Source organism: Haliotis rufescens, unplaced genomic scaffold (genome assembly GCF_023055435.1).
Source record: "Haliotis rufescens isolate VD_foot unplaced genomic scaffold, xgHalRufe1.0.p SCAF_7, whole genome shotgun sequence".
Classification (NCBI taxonomy): domain Eukaryota; kingdom Metazoa; phylum Mollusca; class Gastropoda; order Lepetellida; family Haliotidae; genus Haliotis; species Haliotis rufescens.
Window position 1 is genome coordinate 41,821 of NW_025964361.1, and position 24,724 is coordinate 66,544.

The window sequence follows — 24,724 nt, forward strand, 5'->3', positions numbered from 1 at the left end:
TACTTTCTATCATATATACATGTAGCTGAACATGAAAGAAATATTATAAAATGCCTCATGCATTCATTTATGTTTACCTTCATTCATTCATTTATGCTTACTTTCATTCATTCATATATGCTTACTTTCATTCATTCATTTATGCTTACTTTCATTCATTCATATATTCATACCATGCATGCTTGCTTAGCCTTACCTCTTTTATCACAAGTAACCTCTATCATTTCTAAAACTACTAATCTTACTTTTTAGTTTAAAGCTTATATATGTTTTAATGAATGTAGAATACTTATTTGGTTGAGTAAACTCAATGAAATTACGAATCTACATTCCGTCGTGTCTAAACACACATATGCTCCAAATACAAACAATATCTACAATATTGCAAATACAATTCAATGAATAAAATCCTCAATTCAATAATACAATACTAACCTTGGAATTTGATCTAAGGTTCCCCAATAACGATCCTTGTGAAAAAAAACCGTGAATATATATATATATATCTTTATCCATGGAGAGGTATATGTGGAGTGACCACAGTCCTTAGGTGTCCAGCACACAGCATGGCTGAGTACCCAAGCTGGCCATATAGACAAAAGGCTTGAGTAGGGAGAGGGCTGGGGCTATTGTGTTAGTTCACAGGGTGTGACATTCACAAACAAACCATGCAGTAAGCATGCTTAGTAAGAGTGCTGTGACTGATGGTTTAGTGTTAACAGTAGGCTGAGCAATAAGATAGAATGACTACAACTGCATTTAATTATGTACATGAATTATACTTAAAAGGTAAAATACAAGAAATGGTCACTGCCACAGCATCAGCAGCATTTTCCATAGCCTCAGCTGTGGGTGTAAGAAAGGGTATCAGTGAGTGAGTGAGTTGGGTTTAACCCCTCTTTGAACAGAATTCCAGTTATATCACCCTTGTGTCAGATTAATGTGGGAGGAGACCCAGAAGTGATGCAAGTACCCAGACAAATAGTAGCATTATCCGCATACTTTGACAGGTAACGATTGATGAAACCATATATGCAGCCCTGTGAGTGTACCACGAGGCTACAGAGGTGTTGATAAGCCTCACTGGTTTTTAGAATGTCCTTTTCAAGATCCGTACGCCAGCAACAGATATTTTACGCGCGTTTCCTAAGGTTCATGGAAAGTATGTTCGAAACATAAAAATGTTGATAAATGTTGTTTTAAGTTTCTTTTTTTCGGTTTATAAGCATGGAAAAACACTTCGCCCCCTTGGTTTTTCCCTCTCCCCAGGGCATGCTCTGTCTACCAAAACCTCGTGAGCGTGTTTTCTCCAATACTTATTAACTCCACATGGTTGAACATGATATTTATTGTCAAACTTGGAAATCGGAACTTAAGCACTCTAGGATTTTAATGGTAGATGTTTTTTGTTTTTTTATCAAGTTGTGAGAGAGATGCCGCTTTGTTGATGTGACGCAGTTGTTAATATAGACTGTCAACAGGATGGAAAGGCTATTTTAGATCATTATTGAGTCCCCATGTGGATTTTTGACAAACTAATAGCCAATAAGTAGTCTACTAGTAACCATTGTATATCTATACTCACTAGTGTTTCACAAAATATAAATGCTTTGTGAATTAAGCAAACCATGCTCTCTCAATTATAGGCTCGCGTTAAAATATGATAAAAAAGTAACCATGATATACTGAGAATGAACATGTAAAAACATATGTCTTGGTGAAATGTGTTTATATTACTAGCCTAATAAAAAAATGTAATAAATAAATTACCAATATTTCTTACAAATACAACGTAGCATAAACGGTCTCAAAATGCAGGGAATAGGGTTTAAGAGCATCTTATTTGTGCAATTGCAAAATTGGTATTGCTTACACTTAAAATAAAGCTAGTTGCGCCCCTAGAGGCTCGTGTCCTAATTCTACTCTGATTCCCCGATGTCCTCCATAGCGCACACACTATCACAGCCCTTCTCGTGCAGCCGAGATGTCCCTCACTCAACACCAGCACTGGCTCCGGTCCTAGTTCTACTCTGATTCCACGATGTCCTCCATAGCGCACACACACTATCACAGCCCTTCTCGTGCATCCGAGATGTCCCTCACTCAACACCAGCACTGGCTCCGGTCCTAGTTCTACTCTGATTCCACGATGTCCTCCATAGCGCACACACTATCACAGCCCTTCTCGTGCAGCCGAGATGACCCTGACTCAACACCAGCACTGGCTCCGGTCCTAGTTCTACTCTGATTCCCCGATGTCCTCCATAGCGCACACACTATCACAGCCCTTCTCGTGCAGCCGAGATGTCCCTGACTCAACACCAGCAATGGCTCCGGTCATGCTCCGTGATCGTAACCAAGCAGAGTATTCTTGACACATGAATATATGTTGCGTACATAGTTAACCAGGTTGGAACAGTCTCAACATTTTATACTGAATCTACAGATAATGTCTAACGTACGATGTTACGATACAGCCACTTGACATATGATGAAAACACGCACAAAACAGCGGGTATTAGAGTAGACCAAAAGGCTTATTGTAGCGTTGTCTTTGAAACCAAAGCGTTTGAGTGTCTCCTTAACTGAACGAGAAGTAACCACGGCTGTTGTTCATTGATGTACGAGGAGAAATGGCACATTTACCGTTATATGATAACGTATTCAGTTCGTTTGAGTCATGAAACTTCAGGAAATTAATTAATACAGTTTTTAACTATTTGTTTAACCCATGAAGACCTGGGTTTGGAAAAGGTCTTTAGCAACTAATAATTGCCGTGAAAGGCAACTGTGCTTGTAAGAGGCGACTAACGGACTGGGTGGTCAGGCCCGGTGACATGGTTGATGCATGTCATCGTATCCCATTTGCGTAGATCAATGCTCATGATGCCAGTCACTGGACTGTCTGGTCCAGACTCGATTATTTACAGACCACTGCATTTTGCACATGCAGAACAGTTATATAACAATACATAGCAATCATCTGGCTTTACCAATATGTAACCGTCCTTGTGTTGGCCGATAATGGAGTAGGTGATCTACTGGCCAAATAAGTCACAAACAGCTGTCGGGGGTGAGGCTGATGACGTTTATTTTATAATCAGTACGAATGTACGTACTTAATTTCAGTCTGAAACAATAAAAGTACAACATAAGCAAATATAACATAGAAATAAATATATACAATCCGTTATAGTTACTCTTTAAATTTCTAAAATATATATATATATCACTTCCATTAAAATGAATAACATTTACTTTACATTACACAATACATCAGACGTATCCGTACAATACATCAATACACAGATACAAAATATATTAATATGATATAGAGTGATAACGAACATTACATACCAGATAGGTGATACCTGAACTGGTAATACCGTGACAATGATCAAACGGTGAACGTTGCCACTGAGAAATCTGCATAATAAAGAAATACAAATGCAGAATACTATATACAAGTGATATCCTATGGTAAAATAGTGTATAAAAATATATAGTACAGCAGCCACTCATTTCAGACATACAGTTCTCATACATTTGCACTTACCAACATAAATCAAGCATACAGACATACATTTACTTTCCATTACTGTCCAGAGGGGTTTATATTACTTAGTTTATATATATATATATATATATATATATATATATATATATATATATATATATATATATATATATTTAGGTTTTGTGTTTAATACTGTTTTATACAGATAATTACTCACTGAACTGTAAGTTCATCAAGCACTATAAATATATACAAGATGCATTATGTTTCTAATAAATCAAATTAAGAATGCATTCTACAATATATATTATTTCTAATGACAATAATTAGAAAACAATCATATATACAACATCATAAAATAAATAACCAACTAACCTTAAATATGAATAAATCCTTCTACAAATCCAAATCCTCACATAGAAATGAAAGCAGCAATAAATCTCGCAGAGTCTTTCCTTGAGGTGACAAATAGCAACTGATTTTCTAAAAATTCAAATACAAACATTGTTGTAGCTAAGGCCAGCTTGGCCTATCAACAAGACAATAGACTGGGCCGGGGCGTGCTGGGGCAAAGAGGGCTGTAAGTCAAAAGCATGCAGTGTGACAATTAGTGGAAGTTAGACTGAGAGTAAGCTTACTTAATGTTACAGAGCTATGGAATGAATGTTTAAGGTATAAAATACTAAAGAATAAAACATAACTAATATTATAACTAATAATATCTTCTTATGATATAAATATCGTAATAAACTAATCAGTTAAAATGGTAACAAGGACATATAACCTTACTACTAACTAATAAATCTTAATTAAAAGTATGTACATAATTGAGCCTGCCACAAATATACAAAAAAACATAATTGTGTAAACATCACGTTCAGAATATTGTTTAGGCTTTTGATATCTCATGATATCAAAGCGTATACAAGCTTGTATTGCTGGAGTGTTTTGGTAGCGAATGTACATACAACTCCAGTAAGAATGGATACAACAATCCCGCCGCTCTGGCTGCCCTGGCTGGCGTACGTCTCAACGGGGATACACATACACTGGGGTCGGAAAAGGCAATGATTCGATATATTGTAATTTATTTTTTTCGTAAACTTTATTTTACGCTACTTCAAGGTAAGAATTAGATCGTACACGCCATGTTATTTAAACATGGCGGTATTTACTATCATACTTATCCGTGAAGATTCGGGTTAAAACAGGTCTTCACCAACCAATGCTTGTCGTAAGAGGCGACTAACGGGATTACGTACACGGGATTGCGTCGTCAGGCTCGCTGACTTGGTTTATGCATGTAATCGTATCTAAATTGTTTAGATCGTTGCTCATATTGACAATAAGTGGATTGTTTGGTCCAGACTCGATTTTTGCACAGACCGCCGCCATACAGCTAGAATATTGCTGAGTGCGGCGTTTAATTACCCCCCCCCCCAAAAAAAAAAAAACACAAAAAAAACAAAAAAAAACACAACAAACAAACAAAAAACAAAAACAAATCAAAACAAAACAGAAAAAAACAAAGAAAAAAACAACAAAAATACAAAAGTATACAACAAATACTACCACACATGGCGTCATTTGTTCTCACCAGACATGAACAAACGTATGTTGTGCCCAAAACTACAATGGTCTTAAGTCTACAATATTCATGAGTGGGCGTGGCTTGTGTATGCACGTGACACTATCTTCCTCAAAGCTGTTAATGTCTAACGAACGCATCGCTGTCTCGGCTGTCATTGCGCGATACGATGTTTCCCTCACAATCTCTACATCAGGTATATAACATGTAGTTTATGTGTCTTTGAATATTGTGCTGGACTATATTTGCGAGCCTCGACTTCGGACAGATCGAAAGTTCCGAGAATTACAGAGTCAAACCAACTCGCCTCACTCCGAAACATTCGGTTGTGCACATTAGCCCTGATCGAAACATTGACATGTCTTTGCTATTACTTGCAGATCCAACACATTAAAAACCTCTTGTCATCATGCTCCATACTTATGCAATATACCTTTCTCTACTTGTTATATTCAAGAGCAAAGCAATCTCTGCGTGTGGCAAAAGTTGGTCAACTACAAGATGCAACTATATATTTTTTATTTCCGAAACCCTGAAAAGATTCCAGGGAGTAGATTCACATGGTGTCCCAGAAAAAGAGTTATCATGCTTGTGATATAAATATATAAAATAAAATCCAAATGGTGCCTAGAACAATGTTTATTAATCAGGCCCATGACTCAGGCAATTAGGACTTGCCAAATCATTCTAGACTTGAGTTGGCTCCCTTTCTCCATTTATTCTAATGTGTCTCTGAGACAGAGGTTCAGGAATGTGCAATCTTCTTTCTGGATAAAAATAACCATATGAACAGATTCTGAACAGAAAATGAAGTAAAAAGTATGAAATTCGATTCCATGTATTAAAGTGACACAACTTTAATCTCCAAACAAAAAATATATGATATGATGCCCTATTTGTATAAAATCTGTTTGGAATTTATTTTTCAAATTCAATATACATCTATGAATAACCATTTGGCAAATAATAAAATTAGATAAAATACATGATCAGTGATGATATTTTCCATTATTCCAGATAATAATAGATGAGCATCTAATTGGATCTAATTAGATATGAGCACATGCAGTTTAATGTTACTCAAGATGGAAGATCTGTTGAAAAGTATGAACAACATGAAATTAAAAAAACCCAGGTAAAATAGACATAACCGCATTGATCATGATCTGACAGTTTCATCAGAAATAAAAACAGATTTGTTGGTATTAATCATTGCAGAAGTCTTTACTGGAACTTTCTAAGTCTCAAGTAACTTGAAATGCTTTGACATAAGTTTAGTCCCAGTCAAGACTTCTATTTTTGTAAAGGTGCAATTTTTTCATCTAAATTGTTATTATGACATTCACTCTCTCTCCCATTTCAGAGAAAAAAATTGTGGCTTCCTTGGTGTATCAACGGAAACCCTTAAACCTGCTGAAAGTCTTAAGTCTACAATGATGGGATGGCCCCTCCCTGGACCCCCCAGGCAGTCATGGGCTGTTGCATAGGCTCCTCCTGATCCCTTTGACCATGCAAAACCCCATCTTGGCTGAAAAATTTCATTCACTCTCTCTCCCATTTCAGAAAAAATGGGTGGCTTCCTCGGCGCGTCAAGGCGACAGTCAGTGTACACCTCAGAGGTTCTTCCAGCTTGCCAGGTGAGCTTCAAACAGCCCAAGGCACCCTAGGAAACTGGTCAAAAATCAAATCCACCTTCTTTTTCTCTCTGTCCTTTTTTAAAGAGCTTGTGTAGACTTAAGACTTTCAGCAGGTTTAAGGGCAGCTATAGGAGCCCTTAAACCTGCTGAAAGTCTTAAGTCTACAATGATGGGGTGGCCCTTCCCTGGACCCCCCAGGCAGTCATGGGCTGTTGCATAGGCCCCTCCTGATCCCTTTGACCATGCAAAACCCCATCTAGACTGAAAAATTTCATTCACTCTCTCTCCCATTTTAGAAAAAATGGGCGGCTTCCTCGACGCGTCAAGACAACAGCCAGTGTACACCTCAGAGGTTCTTCCAGCTTGCCAGGTGAGCTTCAAACAGCCCAAGGCACCCTAGGAAACTGGTCAAAAATCAAATCCACCTTCTTTTTCTCTCTGTCTTTTTTTAAAGAGCTTGTGTAGACTTAAGACTTTCAGCAGGTTTAAGGGCAGCTATAGGAGCCCTTAAACCTGCTGAAAGTCTTAAGTCTACAATGATGGGGTGGCCCCTCCCTGGACCCCCCAGGCAGTCATGGGCTGTTGCAAAGGCCCCTCCTGATCCCTTTGACCATGCAAAACCCCATCTAGACTGAAAAATTTCATTCACTCTCTCTCCCATTTCAGAAAAAAAATTTAATTGAATAATTACCCCAGACACAATAAATGCCAAATGGGAACCTTTGTCAGGTAATCTAAGTAGTGCTACCACTAATTGTACCTGTAATAAATTCATTAACTGAGCATCAAGTGAATGACGACAAATACACAAGTGTAGGGTTATACGAGAAAACGTGGATGACAACAAGGGAGTAGTAATCGTATTATCGACGCAAGCCGAAATCCGAAAATGCTTTCACTGCATGAATACTTTTTTTAGTATTAAACTATAACCATCTGGGGTATTTCCAAATGACGACATCCGATGAGCTCCGCCGTTCTTTTTGTCTGTTTGTTTAGGCTGAAGAAATTAATTAACATGCGCCCTTTGTCAAAATCTTTATAGATCACAGTTAACCAATCAGTGTTTATGCAAAAATACGTAAAACAAATATTGCCTCCAGGCCTCCAAGTTTATTTAACTGTCCTTGCAGACGGTAGCCCAGTCTCTGGTCACGCTCAGTTGCGTTGCTTATCATCCGCGTACTCACGGGGAAAAAAACAATAACAAAGGCAACAACCAGTCCGGGGAATTGCGTTAGATCAGTGCCCCTTTAAGGGGCTCTTTACTTTTTATTGTTGTATCCAGCAAGTGATATCATTTGATTGATAACGGTGTTAGAACCTACACTGAAACGTCGCTCTTAATTGTAATAAAGAAGTTGTTCATCCAAAAATTCTTAACCTTGCTCACTATACAGTTTATATATTTTATGCATGTCATTATGTCATAAGAGTCAGTATTACACTAACAGTCAATATGTAGTCACACATAGTTATATAATAATGGATAGCAGGGGTAAAGTAAACAACTGCATCATTTCTAGTTTGATATAACTTATCTTGGTACATCAAGATTGTATTAAGTTTACTGAACAGAGTGTTTTCTATTTATCAATGAACAGTTTTTAAAAACAAATATTCATAAGACTGAAAATGCAATCTGTATATATTGGGGACATAATAAATGCACATAAAGTGTGTGTGTGTGTGTGGGGGGGGGGGGGGGGGTGAGGGTCTCATCTAAATATGGTGCTCTCACATGGGGGCAATGTGTTCTTTCATTCAATACACAACATGCTTTTGATCTCATTAATACAGAGAGCTGGCAGATTGTAAAAACCAATATTCATAAGACTTGTATACTTCATACTGATATTTCCACACTGAAGAGAGGTACTGCCAGAGACTATGGCAGGATGGGGACCCCAGCAACTGATAAATGGCGATCATATTACAAGTGTTCTCCCTGGGTCTGGGCAAAAAACACAAAGCACACATATTCAACAATTGTCAACAATTTAGGAAAACTAGTTTAATGTAGTATCATTTGTTTGCAGATGAGATTCCTGAATATCTGTCAGAATGTCAGATGATTTGAGGAAACAGACAGAGTCCAGTACATCCCAACCAATGGCAGGAGTAAGTACCAACACTAGGAATTCATACAATGATATGTATATGTTACTTTTTTTAACTCTATGTTTAGATCAAAGTTAATTTGATTAGGTACTTATGTTTACAAGTTCTACTTACATTAGATATCTAATGTTTTGGTCATTATTGTAAGATAGGATTTGTAGGTCCAGAATGAAATATATTCCTTTCCATTTTGTAAGGCATTGTAATGATTACTGTCAGGACATCATTTACTTCAGTTCCCACGGGTTTGTTTGTTCAATATTATTAGAACTGACATGCAATGTAACTAAAACAAGTAATGCAAAGTGCATGGTGGAACCAGGCCTTTATTTCTTAGTCTGAAGAAAAGTGATAACTTAATTGTTTCATGTAACTACTTCGTACACAGCAATATTTAAAATTCGGCAATAGCTGAACTATTGTGTCATGATGACATCTTGATATGTTTGTTAAGAATGGTATAATTAGTTTGTTCAATAATCATTAGAACAGAACAGGTACTCATACATCTCATGTTCATCTATTTTCCTGAAGTAATATTGCTTAGCCTTTGTATGATGTGGTGATAACTTCATGGTGTGACATTCTGTCCATTATACCATACTGTGAGTATGTATACCCAAATAAAGACACAAACTAAAGAGGAATCTTAGAAGATTTATCATTAGCTCACCCTGGGGTTAGGCTGTGTGTCTGCTACTGATCTATATAACACATTCTGCATGTAATTAGCTACAAACCACATGGACATTTCCCCACACAGACAGTTCCCTACATGACAATCTGTTCTTGTATATTGAGGGTCCTTCTACTTCTACAACATATGCTAAATAACTTGTTAATTTTTATGATTTTCCCATTACCATGAGCCTATGATGTGTACTTTTTATAGTGAGCATGACATTCCATTACAGTTCTGTATACCGTAATCTAGTGTTTTAAGTATGAATACTTGGCACTAAAATAGGGGCCATTTCTGCAAGTAGTAAACATTTTGAAAAGTTCTTTTCCAAGATGTGATTATGGGAAGGTTTTCTTTTCCTTCTTTACAATCATTAGGATAACCTGGTATTCTGAAAAACTGAAATAATGCATAGAATTAAGGGTTACATGTTTACATTGCCTGATTGTCTTTGGCTTTATTTACCATATAAAATACAATTTGAACACATTTCCGTGAATCTTGTGATTTGAAAGGCTGATATGGCAGTTATTATGAAAACAGTTACTCTATATGCAGTTTATTTTAAGACTAGCACCATGTTCCACATTCACAATCAATAAGAAAGAAATAGTTCTGAGTGTCTGTTTATTTGAATTTTCCTTGAATCCTAGAAATATGATTGTGGAAAATAGATTGTTAGTCATCATTCTTTTGTCAGCATCAGCAACCAAATATGAGGTGATGTAGAAGAACGTTATCACAAATTTTCAATGAACACTCGAGTACTTATTGGGAATTACAGTATGTGTTTTGAACAAATCATGTACTATTTCTCTTCTCTGGCTCAGCCTAACATGTTTCACTGCACATTGCCCAATGAGGGTGAGTTTCTGTATCTTTGATAATGTGTTTTTGTAGGATGACTAATGCACATAGTCAATAAATTTAGTAATATGAAAGAAAAGCCTGGTAAATATGATTATGGACATCATGTATGACATACAATTGAACATGATGTAATAGGTTTGCTTTTAATACATTTCAGGTAAAATGTTCAAGAAAAAGAAGTATTGGTGTGATTTCAAAGGAAAATTACGACTGCCTTAGATTAAAACTTGAAGGAGGTGACATTCCCAAGGATAGCAAGACTGTCAAGTTTTACTATGTCTGCCAAAAAATACGGAAGTTCAATTTATCTTTGACAGAAATTCACAACCCTGTCCAAGGAGAATATAGACTGGAGATTATTGATCGGGACAGGAAAATAGTGATATCAAAGTCAGAACTTGATAATGTCATCTGCAAATTTTACACTGAGTTGCGGGGTTCTGGAGCAAAGAAAATAAGAACATTGATAAACCAGTATTATGCTGGCATTTCTCAGGAAGCCATACAAGACTTTATAGACAGGCAAGATGACAGGCAACTGTTACGTCCTAAATTTGTTAATGCTGCCAAACTAAAGCCGGTGATCTCAAGAACACCAATGGGGCGACATCAGGTTGACCTTGTGGAACTAACTGGAATGCCTGCAGAAAATGATGGTGAAACATTCATTTACATCTTGTCTGTAATTGATGTTTTCACAAGAATCTTGTGGCTTCGGCCTCTTTCCAACAAAAGAGCCTGTTCAGTGGCATTGGAACTCCACAAAATCTACTTTGAGTATGGATTGGGAAATCCAAGAATCTTACAGTGCGATAAAGGCTCTGAGTTTAAAGGAGCAGTCAACCAACTCTGCATTGAAATGGGAACGAAGATTGTCCGAAGTCGGGCTCACCATCCCCAATCTCAGGGAAAGGTGGGTGACAAATTTCAATCAAAACATGCACACTATAAACGTTGAGGTAATAGATGTAGATACTTAATAGTAAGAACATTAATGTTGATGTTATTTGGAACATGTCATCTTTAGGGCAGAGCCACACTTGCATGTGTGTGACAGATGACACCGGTGGGGCAGGATACACTAACCTTCGTGAACACCTGCTACTATCACTATTTTATGTTGATTCATAACACATGCTTATGATATTGATGGAATCATTCAGTGGACCCAGCTTTTAGAAGAGGTGTCTTATGATTATGGAAACTGTTTTTGTTATATATTTCATATATTTCATATACATGGTATAACACTTGTGCACACTTTTTGTGCCTGCCTAATCTGTTTGCTATTTAGATGTTAATTTATTTCAGAGTGAACGATCACACCGGGATTGGAAAAGCCATCTGGAATTTGATCACAGCAAACATGGTGATGGAGAAAGCTTCAACTGGGTGGAAAAGTTGCCAGCATATGCTAGAATACACAATGAAAGCATTCATTCTGCACTTGGTAAAGTTTGAATATATAGCTTTAATTTAATGTGGGCATATGTCACAAAGTGTGAAGCACATAATGTAAGCATATACTTTTCAGACTGTAAGCATCGTAAATGTTGATGTGTGACATTGAATTTATTTTACTCACTGACAAACAAATAACCATTATGACACAGTTAAATGATGATGGCTCATTACAGAAGGTACAACAGTTTCATAGTTGACCAGGTATTGACCAAAATATAGTTGCATGCACCCTTCAGGCTACTGCAAATTTATAGAACTCTGGAAATATCAATATTGCCACAGTGCAGTTGTGACATTTATTGTTGAAGAAGACATGAGAAACACAGGCTTGTATTTAAACATAATTCCTATGTTAACAGGTTGTTCACCATACAAGGCCATGCTGGGCTGCCCTCCAGTACACTTCAAGAATGTGTTGAGAGCTGGGAATACAGTTGATGCATACTCTTGCTCTGAAGAAGATGAGCAGTGCGAACTATCTGCAGGGAGTGATGAGGTATGGAGGATTTATGTCATTACGCATAACAAGAGACAAACTCATCTATATACCCCGCCCATTGTCTAGTTTTAAATACAATGCTACGTGCAATCAAATGTGACATTGTAAATTATCAGTTTGTCTCACCTCCTTGTAGAAGAGGTTGAATACAAGAGCTAATATAACATCTCCATAAACTTTGTACATCTGCTTTAGTAAAACTTTAATGATAAACAAAGGTTATAATCATCTTCAAGTTTGTGTAAGCTAAGAATATTTAGATATCATGCATGGTATTATAGAGCATTGTTTTCAGGCAGGTATTGTTGCAGCCCTTTATAGGTACATGTAGTTACCAGAGTAAGGTACACGGTACAGATAAGGTACAAAAGTTGTAAGCATGCTGACACCTCAAAACCTGGTGAATTTCTAATACATCTACAATTAATGCTTTTATGGATTTTGTTGCAGTGTCTACTGGTGTGTCATTTAATTAGAATAAGAAAATAAATCATATTTTGAAGTTTTTTAAAGAAAAAAGACTCTATAATAGCCATAGACTGATATTGTACAAAGTTTCATGAAGATATTTTAAACGGTTTTCGGGTTCTGCTCTGGTAAACCCCACTGCTTCCATTCAGTTCAGAGACTAAGTCAAAATTTCAAAACTTTATACAAAATAAAAAGACAAATTTGTAGGTGCAGGGGATAATAACTGTCATCGGGTCCTGTAAACCTGTGCAATAATGACAGGAGATGTGACAAGTAGAGACATGTACATAGAACTATTTCAACTGCAAGATATTAGAAGTAATGATATGTTTAGAATATGAGGTAAAACTACATGTGAAGTGGAAGTGATATTATTTGACGTTTATGTTAGATATGTGGACATTAAAACATGGTAAATGTAATACTTTATTATTCTTTAGGATACTGGAGACGAATATGGCTTTAATGAGAGAATAGAAGCAATCACAAACCTCAGGAAAAATGTGCTGCAGGCGTCACTGACCAAATCATCAGAAATGATTCAAAAACACCACGAAAACAAGGACACATCAGTGTACAAGATAGGGGATGAAGTTCTGGTGAGGGTTCATGGAAAAGATACCAGAGTCAAACGAGGTGGGCCCAAAAAAGGGATGAAAAAATGCAAGGAAGGAACTATTGTCGAAATAGATTCCCAGAACTCCCAATTCAAGGTTGCCTATCCAAACAAGCATGTGCAGTGGGAGCAGGTGTGTGACATTACTTCTCGGACAAGAAAAGAAGAGAAGAGGAGAAGAATGAGGACATATGAAGGTACATATTTCCAGTAGTAGTTTATGAATATTATGTAATTAGCAAGTATGTTTAATAATGTATTTTAAATAAAATAGTTCTTACAGAATAGATGACATCATCTATCTTGGTGGACTGCAAAGACATGATGTTTGTAATGTATTTGCTGTTTTTATCATTTCCTCTACCCAAAGTAAGTGCAGTTGGAGATACAGAAACGAGATCAGTGTGTCCATCTGTCACATTTTGTATCAAGAGCATTCAATATTTCCTCATGGACCCTCACAATTGGTGCCTTTTCCCATGCTGGAATGTTTATAATATTTCATTTGCATTTTCATGGCAAACGGTTGGTTCAAATGAGGGTGGGGTTTGTTTCCAGAGCACAATTCATAAACCATTGCGTATTTCTTCATGAAACTTTATATACACATCAGGCAGGTTCTGTTATTCTGCTATTCAGTTTCTTTGGTAGACTTTTATATTTTGCATTTCTAAGAAAATACCAAGTTGGAAAGCTAAGCAGAACAGTTATCAAAGATGATACAACTCATGTTGCTACTGCAGGTTGAAAAAGGTCTCCAGCAATACATGCTTGAGGTGACTAATTTGACCAGGTGATCGGGTAACTTGGTTTATTCTATGACATGGTACCCAGACAGTGTGGATGTTGCTAATACTGCAGTGTTAATTAAAAGAGAAGTAACAGCATCATACTTAAAATCAGGAACATACATTAATTAATGTTTTTGCTGTTGTGGAATTATGGTTCAGAATTTTGCAAGTATTATATGGATCATAGCAAATGTAATTACATGCAATTACTAATTCACGACTTTGCAAGGCATTGAAATAATTTGGTGTAGTCATTAATTGTTATGTCATTTGTACTAAAATCTTAGGATTAATGTGGTATATGATACTTCCTGTGATATTATACATTACTTACAAGGGACATTCATTGGTTTGTCTTCTTGGAACGAAAGCTAACATTGACACAGGAGGTTAGGTGGTATACAAAACACAACTGATCAAGGGTCTGGAATCAAACTGCAGTCAATGGTTGAAGCATTTGTTGATTTTCAGTTCAGTTCAGTTCCTTAACCAGTTAAATTGGTTGCTCTGTGATATGTTGGTATGTGCAGAAGAAGGCATAAATGTGATAATTTCATATATTTTTCTAACAGATGCTCTGCCAGATGCAAGAGAAGAGGCTAGAAAGCTACTCAAAAGGGGAAAAACACAGGATGAAAAAGGTATTACAATTTGAGACACCTCATAGGAATCTTCTGGAACGGTTAGTCTCCAAAACATTCGGCATATGCATGACCACTTGCATGCATGCATGCACAATAAGAAGGGTAATCAATACTTGTACAAATTTTCCACCTTTCAGAGTACATTTACACATATTGAACACTTCAACGGAATAAATGTTTTCAAAATAAAATAAATGTAAAGCATTACTTTATCCTGAAGGTATATGCTTGCACTTGGCGATGTATGTTTGTACTTTTAAGGAAAGGGAGAACAACAGGCTCAAACCAAGAGGAGAGACAATTCAGAAACAAAAGGTAATATCTGAATACAGATGGGTACGATCAACAAGACTTATCAATCCTAGATGCATAATTATATCTGTTGGAAGGAGTACACAAATTCTCCATATAATGTTGTGTCAGTTGCTCATATGTCTTCCTGTATATCATGCACATCTGAAATGGTTCATTGTCTCAGCTGAAAAATACTACATCAGTACATGTATTGCAGAACATTACAGTTGTTTCCATAAAAAACAATATACTAAGAGATATATTACAGGTCAATTTGTGTTACTTATATAATGCGTCTATGCAGGACGCCAGAAGACGTCAACTATGAAAGAACTGGAGATGGAGGCCTCATTCTATGACCTTGACATTGTGGACAATGAAGGGGCTGGTAACTGCATGTTTATTGCATTGGCTCAACAGCTTCAAATACATGACATTGACATAATCAGCCATAAACATCTGCGAGAAAAGGTTGTGCAATATGTGCAGGTAAGTAAACAATAATGCATACTTTCAATTTTCTTAGGGTAGGAATTTGATATAGTGAATAAAATGTGAAAGCCTAATTGGGCTGAAGCCATGTCCTATTTGTTTGGAATCATGTTATTCTTAGAAATCAGTGGACCAGCTGAAAATTTGGCATGCAAGTTTGTTCAGATTATTACACCTCAATGGATTTAAAAAGTTTATATTTGTTATCATTATGAACATTGATAAGCAATAAGATTGTTTACAATAACGGCAGTACATTTGATTTGGTGAATTTCAATTTTTATCCAGTAATGAATTCCACATATCTTTTTTTGTGTTACTGAAATTTTGGCTTACAGGACGAAACCTCAAAGCTTATGAAGCAAAGGTTTGCCTGAATGGTATTAGTTTTTATTGTCTCTGAAAAGTACTCACATATTTTGGATCTTATGTTAAATATGTCAATGACAATTTGCTCTCAACCTTTCCATCAAATATATTTTCATTAATTCTTCTTACGTTATGTGAGCTAGAGAGTCATGGGGCTCTATTGGTGATGCCCTTGACATTGATTAAACTTCTTTTATTTAAAACAAGATAAACGAATGGTTGTCCCAATGAAGGAAACATCCCTGATCAGGTCAGCCTGTTTAGTAGGGTATATTACTTTCAAATGTTTTGGATATATTATGAGACACCTCTTAATATTGAGAATTTAAGTTTTTAAAAATTGCATGACAGTTGTCAGATAAGGTGTGTAAAATAAGCTGAATATTCACTTTTATCTGCCACATATGTACATGTACAGTTCTAATAGGTTTCATACTTCCGCAGCTGATTTATATTACATTATAAAATTTGTTTTACTTTTGACCTCATAAAGAGTTATCAGGACCTTAAAAGGCATTTAAAACATGTGATGGCTGAAATTTTGTACAGAAAGGCTGTATACACATTCTAAATGAGCAAGTCTAAAATTATTATGCAAAGTGGCTCTTTTAGGTTACAGTATAAACCACTGACTTTATATTCAGTTGGGCTGTATGAATAATTTCTGATACTTTATGTTTACCCCAATAAATAGGTTCAAGTAAATTTTGAAAGGCATATAGATTGGGATGAGGTGAAATGGGACTAAACTTTGCATTTAAGGTAAATGCACTTATACAGCAAGCCAGTGAAAACTGTTTTTTCATTAGCTCATCTTGAATTTTCACTTTTTCCAATTTTGGGCAAACATAAAAACACTTGACCAAATTCATGGAACCTGATGAATTGCACAATTTCAATTCATTATCTATGCATGTTGCATTTAACATAAAGATGCAAGTACCAGTACTTCCCCATGGGGGTCATGCAAAATGGTATCTTCTGACAATGTGAGGTTTGTCACTTGTAGAGATTTTGTACCATTTTAGCTTAGAACTTAGATGACTATACAACACTACATTGAGGCATGTTTTTTGTTGTTGTTTTTTTCATTTTATGTGTATTACATGTAGTATAAGAAGAAAGAAGAACAGTAACATTTCTCAGTCTCACACTAACTGAACATGTTTTAGGGCAAGCAGTGTCTGTTCAAGGACTTCGTGGATAAAAACCATTATCCAACATTCAGAGACTATATCATCAAGATGAAGATGTTGGGGGAATGGGGAGACAACATCATTCTGCAGGCAACAGCTGACCTCTATAAGGTGACCATCAGGATCATTACAACAATTGCAAATGAGCCTACATTCATTCGTCCAGCTGAATACCGAGGAGACATGCCAGTACTAAGCATAGGCCACTTGTGGGGGCTGCATTGTGTGACACTCATACCAATGTCCACAGAAGGAGGTTTGTCCTTTATTGATGGTACAGTTAAAATAATTATGGCAGGTCACCATGTCAAAGCATTCAGAACTTGTGTAAAGTTTTTGCAATATATACCTATAACATTACATATTACTCAAAACGGTTGATTCTGTCTTCACGCTAAAACAAAGCCCAATAATGCCTAGCATTGTGCAAGTGCCAGCATGTGCATGTTCTTTAAGTTAAGAACTAAATTACACTTGGATCGTCACATTGAGACCGTGGCATGTACCTATTATCAGATATAAATTTATGACATCTCTGACCACAGAGACATCAGTATATTACTATATTGGTACTGAACATTTCATATATTCACAGAATCATTGGAAATTAAGGATGGAGAGCTAATATAAGTATACTTCTGACATTAACCATTTCATACTTATCATATACAGAAAAAACATTCTTGTATTCATTCATATGCTTGTTACTTGTACAAGGATTACGCATACTGGTTCCACATCTCACATACAATCATGTTTCATTTTAAGAGAAAGAGACGGAAGCAGCTAATGACACCAAAATGGACACAGAAGATGAATCAGATTCAGATTCAAAGTATCCAATCAACACTGCTGTATGGGAACACAAGGCATGTCCAAACCCAATGCAACACCTACAACAAGACATTTCCTGATTATTGTGTCAGTTGCTTAATGATAGATCCATTAATGTTTTCAGTATGAAATATTAACCAAAGATGATTTCAGATGTACTTTTGTTTTAATATTTTTTTTCTAAAAATTATATCTGAGTAAACAGTACTCTTGTATTACCTTCATAAATGTTTTTGCCATGGTGCCTTCATATTTCACAATACATTATTTGAAAGTTTAGCTTAACAATTGTAAGAGGCACATGTCAGTTGCTGCCATTAGATACCTGATAAGAAGGTATTATTCACTCTCAGTAAGATGTTTTCTTAAACTTGTGTTAATGATGTTTCCCTTTACTAAAATTTATACAGAAAGAAAATGTAGTGGCACACATGCAGAGAATTGCTGCAAGAGATGCACCGTGAGTTTTGTTGGCAGATAACTTGGAATGACTTTCAATCCAGATATAGTAATAACTGGGTTTTTATTCCAGTTGCTTTCTCATAGTGTTTGATTTACTCCTAACCTGTGTTTGTGGGTTTTACCAAAACGAAACAAGTTAAAACAATGAATTATTGAAGTACCATTAAAACACGAAGCACTAATTGAAGTCCTGAATGAATACTGTGTTAGAACAAGTCTCTAGCAACCTATGCTTGTCACACCAGGAGACTTAATGGATACTGTGTTAGAACTAGTCCCTAGCAACCTATGCTTGTCACACCAGGAGACTTAATGGATACTGTGTTAGAACTAGTCCCTAGCAACCTATGCTTGTCACACTAGGAGACTTAATGGATACTGTGTTAGAACTAGTCCCTAGCAACCTATGCTTGTCACACCAGGAGACTTAATGGATACTGTGTTAGAACTAGTCCCTAGCAACCTATGCTTGTCACACCAGGAGACTTAATGGATACTGTGTTAGAACTAGTCGCTAGCAACCTATGCTTGTCACACTAGGAGACTTAATGGATACTGTGTTAGAACTAGTCCCTAGCAACCTATGCTTGTCACACCAGGAGACTTAATGGATACTGTGTTAGAACTAGTCGCTAGCAACCTATGCTTGTCACACCAGGAGACTTAATGGATACTGTGTTAGAACTAGTCCCTAGCAACCTATGCTTGTCACACCAGGAGACTTAATGGATACTGTGTTAGAACTAGTCCTTAGCAACCTATGCTTGTCACACTAGGAGACTTAATGGATACTGTGTTAGAACTAGTCCCTAGCAACCTATGCTTGTCACACTAGGAGACTTAATGGATGCTGTGTTAGAACTAGTCCCTAGCAACCTATGCTTGTCACACTAGGAGACTTAATGGATACTGTGTTAGAACTAGTCCCTAGCAACCTATGCTTGTCACACTAGGAGACTTAATGGATACTGTGTTAGAACTAGTCCCTAGCAACCTATGCTTGTCACACCAGGAGACTTAATGGATACTGTGTTAGAACTAGTCCCTAGCAACCTATGCTTGTCACACCAGAGACTCAATGGATCAGGTGGTAAATCTCTGTGACCCTGGATGAATTTATGACATCATACATTATGACTGTGAGAACTTTGCTCATAACACTGAACAACAAACACTCACTTTAGATATGTTTTTCAGTGAGGAACACTTTAAAGGCATGATGAGTTTGTCAGCGGCTTCCCAACACCAAACCGAAGAGTCAATTTTGCAGAGGGATATCTGTCTCAATATGTATGTACCTTCTCAAATGTGACAGTTGCCTCATATATTATTTTTAACAAACATCCTTCCAATCATTGCTCATGAAAACGTTACATGAAAATTTGTGAGCTATTTCAATGCAAGACCATGCTTTAAGGATTGTGTACATGATAACTTACAGCCCTGTCATTTGGGACTCCTTGAAGGATCTGGTGGAATAGGAGAGCTAATGTTGTCTTCGGGGATATTCTCATGTATATATATTCTGGCAGCTTATTGATTCCTACAATCGATACCACCTCAATTTCAAAGGAATATCAGTCAAGCTGTCCATTCTTTTGATATATAAAAATGGGTTCAATCTGTCATTGTATTCTGTTGAGAACAGTGCACAGATTATTGAACAAATACCCACCTGAAGGTTTTTGGTTACACCTACTGAGAAAGCATTACTACTTCCATCACCAAACGAGACTTGGTAAACTACAATAACATGAAATTTCATGTAGGTAAGAAGATACTATGACAATGCATTGAGATAACCTGTCAGATAGTTTTAAGAGTGAATAATTCATTATAGGTACTTTAGTACATTCAGGTTTGGAAACTGTGGCATAATAAGAATTGTTTTCCTATGAATAACACTGTAGACATAGAAGGAAGTAATCAACCAGTGTGAGAGCATGGAAGTCATACTGCATACTGCATTAAGTATATGTTTTGTCTGACTTCTAGGAACGTCTGTACCATTTTTATTTAGATAATTTAGTTCATGCAATTACTAGGTTAAATTGGAATTGGACCTTCTTGTTGGATCTGTTCCTGTAGTAGCCATGTGCTCAGGTCCTTGCCCATCTGTTTCTTTATGCATATGAATCAGAACTTCTGCTCGGATTGGCAAAATAAAAAACACAGGAATTTAGTCAAGAATTTTTACTTTAGATTCCTGTATATCAATGATCTGAAATTGTTCAATAATGTAAGTAGCCATTCCCTTCCACTGAACTGGAAATAAAAGAGACTAGTACATCTGTTTTATATTTTGGTCTATGCATAAGGATTCAGAGTGACAGTAAAGTATACACAAGGCTAGAACAAATAGGATGACGTCAACTTTCTAGTACTCAACTATGCTTTTATGTCTGACCATTTTCAAACAGCTACAGCCTTTTAAGGTACAACTGAGCGTGCTCTTTCTACAAAGTTTTTCAAAGAGTGCCATACAACTCTTGCTTCAAACTTGTTTGATCAAGGCTACAATATTCAAGGCCTCAGCAAGCTTTCAAAACATTTCATGGTAGACATGTGGAAGCCATTTCCAACTTTAATGCATTAATGACCAAATTGATGTCCCATGCAATTCCTTTTTTTGACTTGTACCATATGTTCCCATATTTATTTAGGTGTCACGAGTCTTGCCTTTGCATGTGTTTGTGATTGGTGTCATAAGTGGGAAATGACACCCTCACCTTTCTTTGAACACCCTGTATTGACAGTTGTTCATAAAAACATGCTTGTGATATGGTGAAACTCGTAAAAAAGACTTCCCTTTAAGCAGAAATTTCACATGATAATAGAAAGGGATTTGTTGATTTATTTTTTTTATGTTTATGAAAATGTTTTTTCCACTTTTATTCCCACACACAGTATTTTTATCTGAAAGTGCATGGTGGTAAGTCATGAGGAAATTGTGGTGCCCCTGTTGTCACAAGTACAATTTAAACACGTTCCAAATTAACTTGTGCTTTTAACTAAAACGAAATGTTATTAGTGTTGCTATATCTGCTTATATTTGCTTAACTACTTACTTCATTACATAACAAGACGTGTATTCCCTATATATTTTGCATACTTTTATTATTGTTTCAGATGCAGCAAAAAATGCTTCAGTACTTGATATCAGCTTTGACATTAACAAGACTGAAAGATACACGGTATTAAATATTAATATTTTATGACACTTTGTGAAACAGGTTGTTTCAAATAATTCCTGATAACATACATTATATTTAAGTTTTGAGGTTATACCAGAGGAATGAGACAGATACCATGATTGGCTTAATGTTACATTTATTTGCATTTACTAAAAATGTATTGTAGGATTGGCTTTCGTTTTCATTCATGGAATGTCATGTAAATTTCTGATGAAGTACTCTACACATGACCCATATTGCCATCAAATAAGCAACAATGCAGGCAGTTAACTGCCAAACACACTGACATATAGACACTTCCACTTGACATGTAATAAACCAAGTCATCGAACCTGACCATCAGATAAATTAGGTATATATGTTGGTATGGACCTATGTTCTGTCCCATGGGGTACTTACCCAACAGTTGACTATGATGAAATGTTGGATTTCTTTGTTGATACAGGAGGATATACTCGGGGAGTATGCGACTGTTCAAGTGCAAGGTTGAAAAGAAGCTGGAACTTTTAACGCAAAAGAACATGATGTAAGAATACCTTTATGTTGAAAAAACACATGATTTACGCCACCATGGTCTAGTGGATAGAGCATCCACCTGGAGAGAAGAGGGTCGTGGGTTCGACCCTCAGCCACGTCATACCAAAAGACGATAAAAGGTTGTACTTGTTTCTACCCTGTCTGGTGCTCGACAATAAGGGGCTAAAACAAGTACTAGTTGGGTCGGAGTCAGCAAACTGTATTAAAGGTTACACAATTTGCGTTAGCAATCTTTTAACGTCTTTTGGTATGAGGCAGCCGGAGATCAAACCCTAATGTTCCTGCTCTCAGGGCAGACAATCTTCCTATAGTCCATGGAGGTGATCAGCTATTTTTCTTTTACTCACCAAAAACCTTATTAAGGTATTGATAAGGAACATAAACTGTCATAATATGTTATGTTATAATGTCTTTCAACAATACACATGAGGAAGAGAATTTATTATGAGGAACACAACGTTTCAGAGTATACACTTACTCCTTCATCAGGTGAATGAATGCTATGAGGCAGAGAATATGTATGTATGTATGTATGTATGTATGTATGTATGTATGTATGTATGTATGTATGTATGTATGTATGTATGTATGTATGTATGTATGTATGTACCTGTAAGAACAACAAAAGTAAAAAGATAACAAAGGTGGTAACTTAACAAGGGAAGCCAACTGATAATTGGTGCTGATAGGTGATTACCAAAGAAAAAATGGAAGCCAACACTTAACAGTAAATTGGCACTGACAGGTAAAAGAATAGAATGTTGCTCATGGGGTACACAGTTCCAGTGACTGTCATGTTCAAATAACAAAAGTCAGTATGAGATGGTCAAATATTTTTGCCTGTCATTGTACCCAGTTAATGTCATGGACTGGTTATCTGTCATCTGAGTAAACATCTTCTCCTTCGGGGTGGTAGGGCAGCCTACTGGTTAAGCATTTACTCATCAAGCTGAAGACCCGGATTCGATTCCCCACATGGGTACAATGTGCGAAGCCCCTTTCTGATGTCTCTCTTCTCCTTAGAAACCACATAAACAATGACACTGAAACATCACATACTTGTTCCAATGATGTCACATGTGTTAACCAAATATTTCAGTAAGGCTGCAATTTCTGGATATATTCATTGCGTTTTCTTTAAATAGTTCTATGACAATGAATGAATGACAATGCTTACAACAAATCCTGTTAGATGACTGGCTTTGTTGATATTTCAAACTGTTGCGTACATGTGTTGATGTCTTTGTGAGCTACGGTGCTTTAGTCAATTGTTTTTACATAAACATATGTTTTTTCACACTTCAGAGCTGCCACAGATTACCTGATGTATGTTGGGGTAAAGGAAGCTATAATTCATATTCTGATGGATGTGCTGAATAAACCCTATGAAGAAGTCAACCATGAATGTAAATCAACAGAATTTGATGCCAGTCAAGTTCCAGGGAGGGGTGTCCACATCACTGTGGATGACGAATAATGATGGCTTGGTTCACACAGGGAGGATTAAAATGCCTCTGTTATACAGGATGACTGACTTGCTGGATGTGTTGTGATGATTGTGCTTGCACACTGATATCAACACCCACATATATTATCTTTACAAGAAAAGTAATTTGATGTACATGAACCACAGTGACATGTCATTTTGTAACATTAGTATTTCTTTGTATGACAATGTGTGAATTTATTAGGGCTGCAACGGGTAACTCGGGTACCTGGGTCGGGTGGGTACTGAGTAGGACCCGGGTACCCACAGGACTGCCTGGACCCATGGTTAGTCATGTGATATATTGTTTAATGACAAAAATTATCTCGAACTCTATGCTTACACTAAAAGTCACTCATGTTCGCATGTTCTGACTATGCACCCATTCCTTCTGACTTAGGCTCTCCTTTTGGCCACTGATAGTAAATCCCATTTCTAAGTTGAGAGCAGAATATGAATGCTATGGGTCAATATTTCTAATTTTAAGAGATTTTTTACTATATTATTACTCATGTCCCCTCGACACGAAAGCCGATAACGCCTATAAACTCGACATATAAAGGAATCTGAAGATTTTCTTTTGGCTACTGATAGTAAATAACATTTCAAACCTGTCAGCATGTTGACTATATTATCACTCATGTCCCCTCGACCAGAAATGGGTTAACGCCTATAAACTTGACATATAATGGAATCTTAAGATTTTCTTTTGGCTACTGATAGTAAAAACAATTTCTAACTCGAGAGAAGAATATGAATCCTATGGGTCAATATTTCTAATTTTAAGAGATATTTTACTATATTATTACTCATGTCCCCTCAACCAGAAATGGGATAACGCCTATAAACTCGACAAATAATGGAATCTGAAGATTTTCTTTTAGCTACTGATAGTAAATACCATTTCAAACCTGTCAGCAAAGCCTAAATGCTATAGGACAATATTTCTAATTTTAAGAG

General features: G+C 36.5%; 2 protein-coding genes and 1 long non-coding RNA gene across 4 annotated transcripts; 2 read left to right on the forward strand and 1 right to left on the reverse strand.

Annotated features, from left to right (window-relative positions):
* Positions 1-3,070: 3,070 nt before the first annotated feature.
* Positions 3,071-3,631, reverse strand: LOC125376266. The gene is made up of 2 exons (XR_007219124.1): positions 3,358-3,631; positions 3,071-3,130 (listed from the first exon to the last, which is right to left on the reverse strand). It is a non-coding gene; the product is annotated as an uncharacterized LOC125376266 (long non-coding RNA).
* A 2,923-nt stretch (positions 3,632-6,554) lies between these two features.
* Positions 6,555-18,257, forward strand: LOC124128564. The gene is made up of 10 exons (XM_048388254.1): positions 6,555-6,742; positions 8,782-8,863; positions 10,573-11,328; positions 11,727-11,865; positions 12,239-12,375; positions 13,290-13,662; positions 14,829-14,897; positions 15,162-15,683; positions 17,228-17,362; positions 18,020-18,257. The coding sequence occupies exons 2-8, from the start codon at positions 8,807-8,809 to the stop codon at positions 15,224-15,226; spliced, it is 1,596 nt and encodes a 531-aa protein (XP_048244211.1). The 5' UTR covers positions 6,555-6,742; positions 8,782-8,806; the 3' UTR covers positions 15,227-15,683; positions 17,228-17,362; positions 18,020-18,257.
* A 1,501-nt stretch (positions 18,258-19,758) lies between these two features.
* Positions 19,759-24,267, forward strand: LOC125376257. Of its 2 annotated transcripts, XM_048388305.1 has the most exons (4): positions 19,759-19,837; positions 21,677-21,741; positions 22,187-22,267; positions 23,584-24,267. In XM_048388305.1, exons 2-4 carry the CDS (start codon positions 21,677-21,679, stop codon positions 23,753-23,755), a joined length of 318 nt encoding a protein of 105 aa, XP_048244262.1. In that variant the 5' UTR covers positions 19,759-19,837; the 3' UTR covers positions 23,756-24,267. The 2 variants fall into 2 exon arrangements, with proteins under 2 accessions (XP_048244262.1, XP_048244263.1); XM_048388306.1 differs by lacking the exon at positions 19,759-19,837 and having other exon boundaries at positions 20,609-21,741.
* The last annotated feature ends 457 nt before the right edge of the window (positions 24,268-24,724 follow it).

What these genes read in the sequence shown, in the direction of transcription:
- LOC125376257 (XM_048388305.1), top strand. Translation starts at nt 21,677, where the DNA reads ATGCAGCAAAAAATGCTTCAGTACTTGATATCAGCTTTGACATTAACA. An exon ending in ACAAGACTGAAAGATACACG is followed by an intron (nt 21,742 to 22,186) that starts GTATTAAATATT and finishes TTGTTGATACAG; the next exon opens with GAGGATATACTCGGGGAGTA. An exon ending in TTAACGCAAAAGAACATGAT is followed by an intron (nt 22,268 to 23,583) that starts GTAAGAATACCT and finishes TTCACACTTCAG; the next exon opens with AGCTGCCACAGATTACCTGA.
- LOC124128564 (XM_048388254.1), top strand. Translation starts at nt 8,807, where the DNA reads ATGTCAGATGATTTGAGGAAACAGACAGAGTCCAGTACATCCCAACCA. An exon ending in ATCCCCAATCTCAGGGAAAG is followed by an intron (nt 11,329 to 11,726) that starts GTGGGTGACAAA and finishes AATTTATTTCAG; the next exon opens with AGTGAACGATCACACCGGGA. An exon ending in TATCTGCAGGGAGTGATGAG is followed by an intron (nt 12,376 to 13,289) that starts GTATGGAGGATT and finishes ATTATTCTTTAG; the next exon opens with GATACTGGAGACGAATATGG.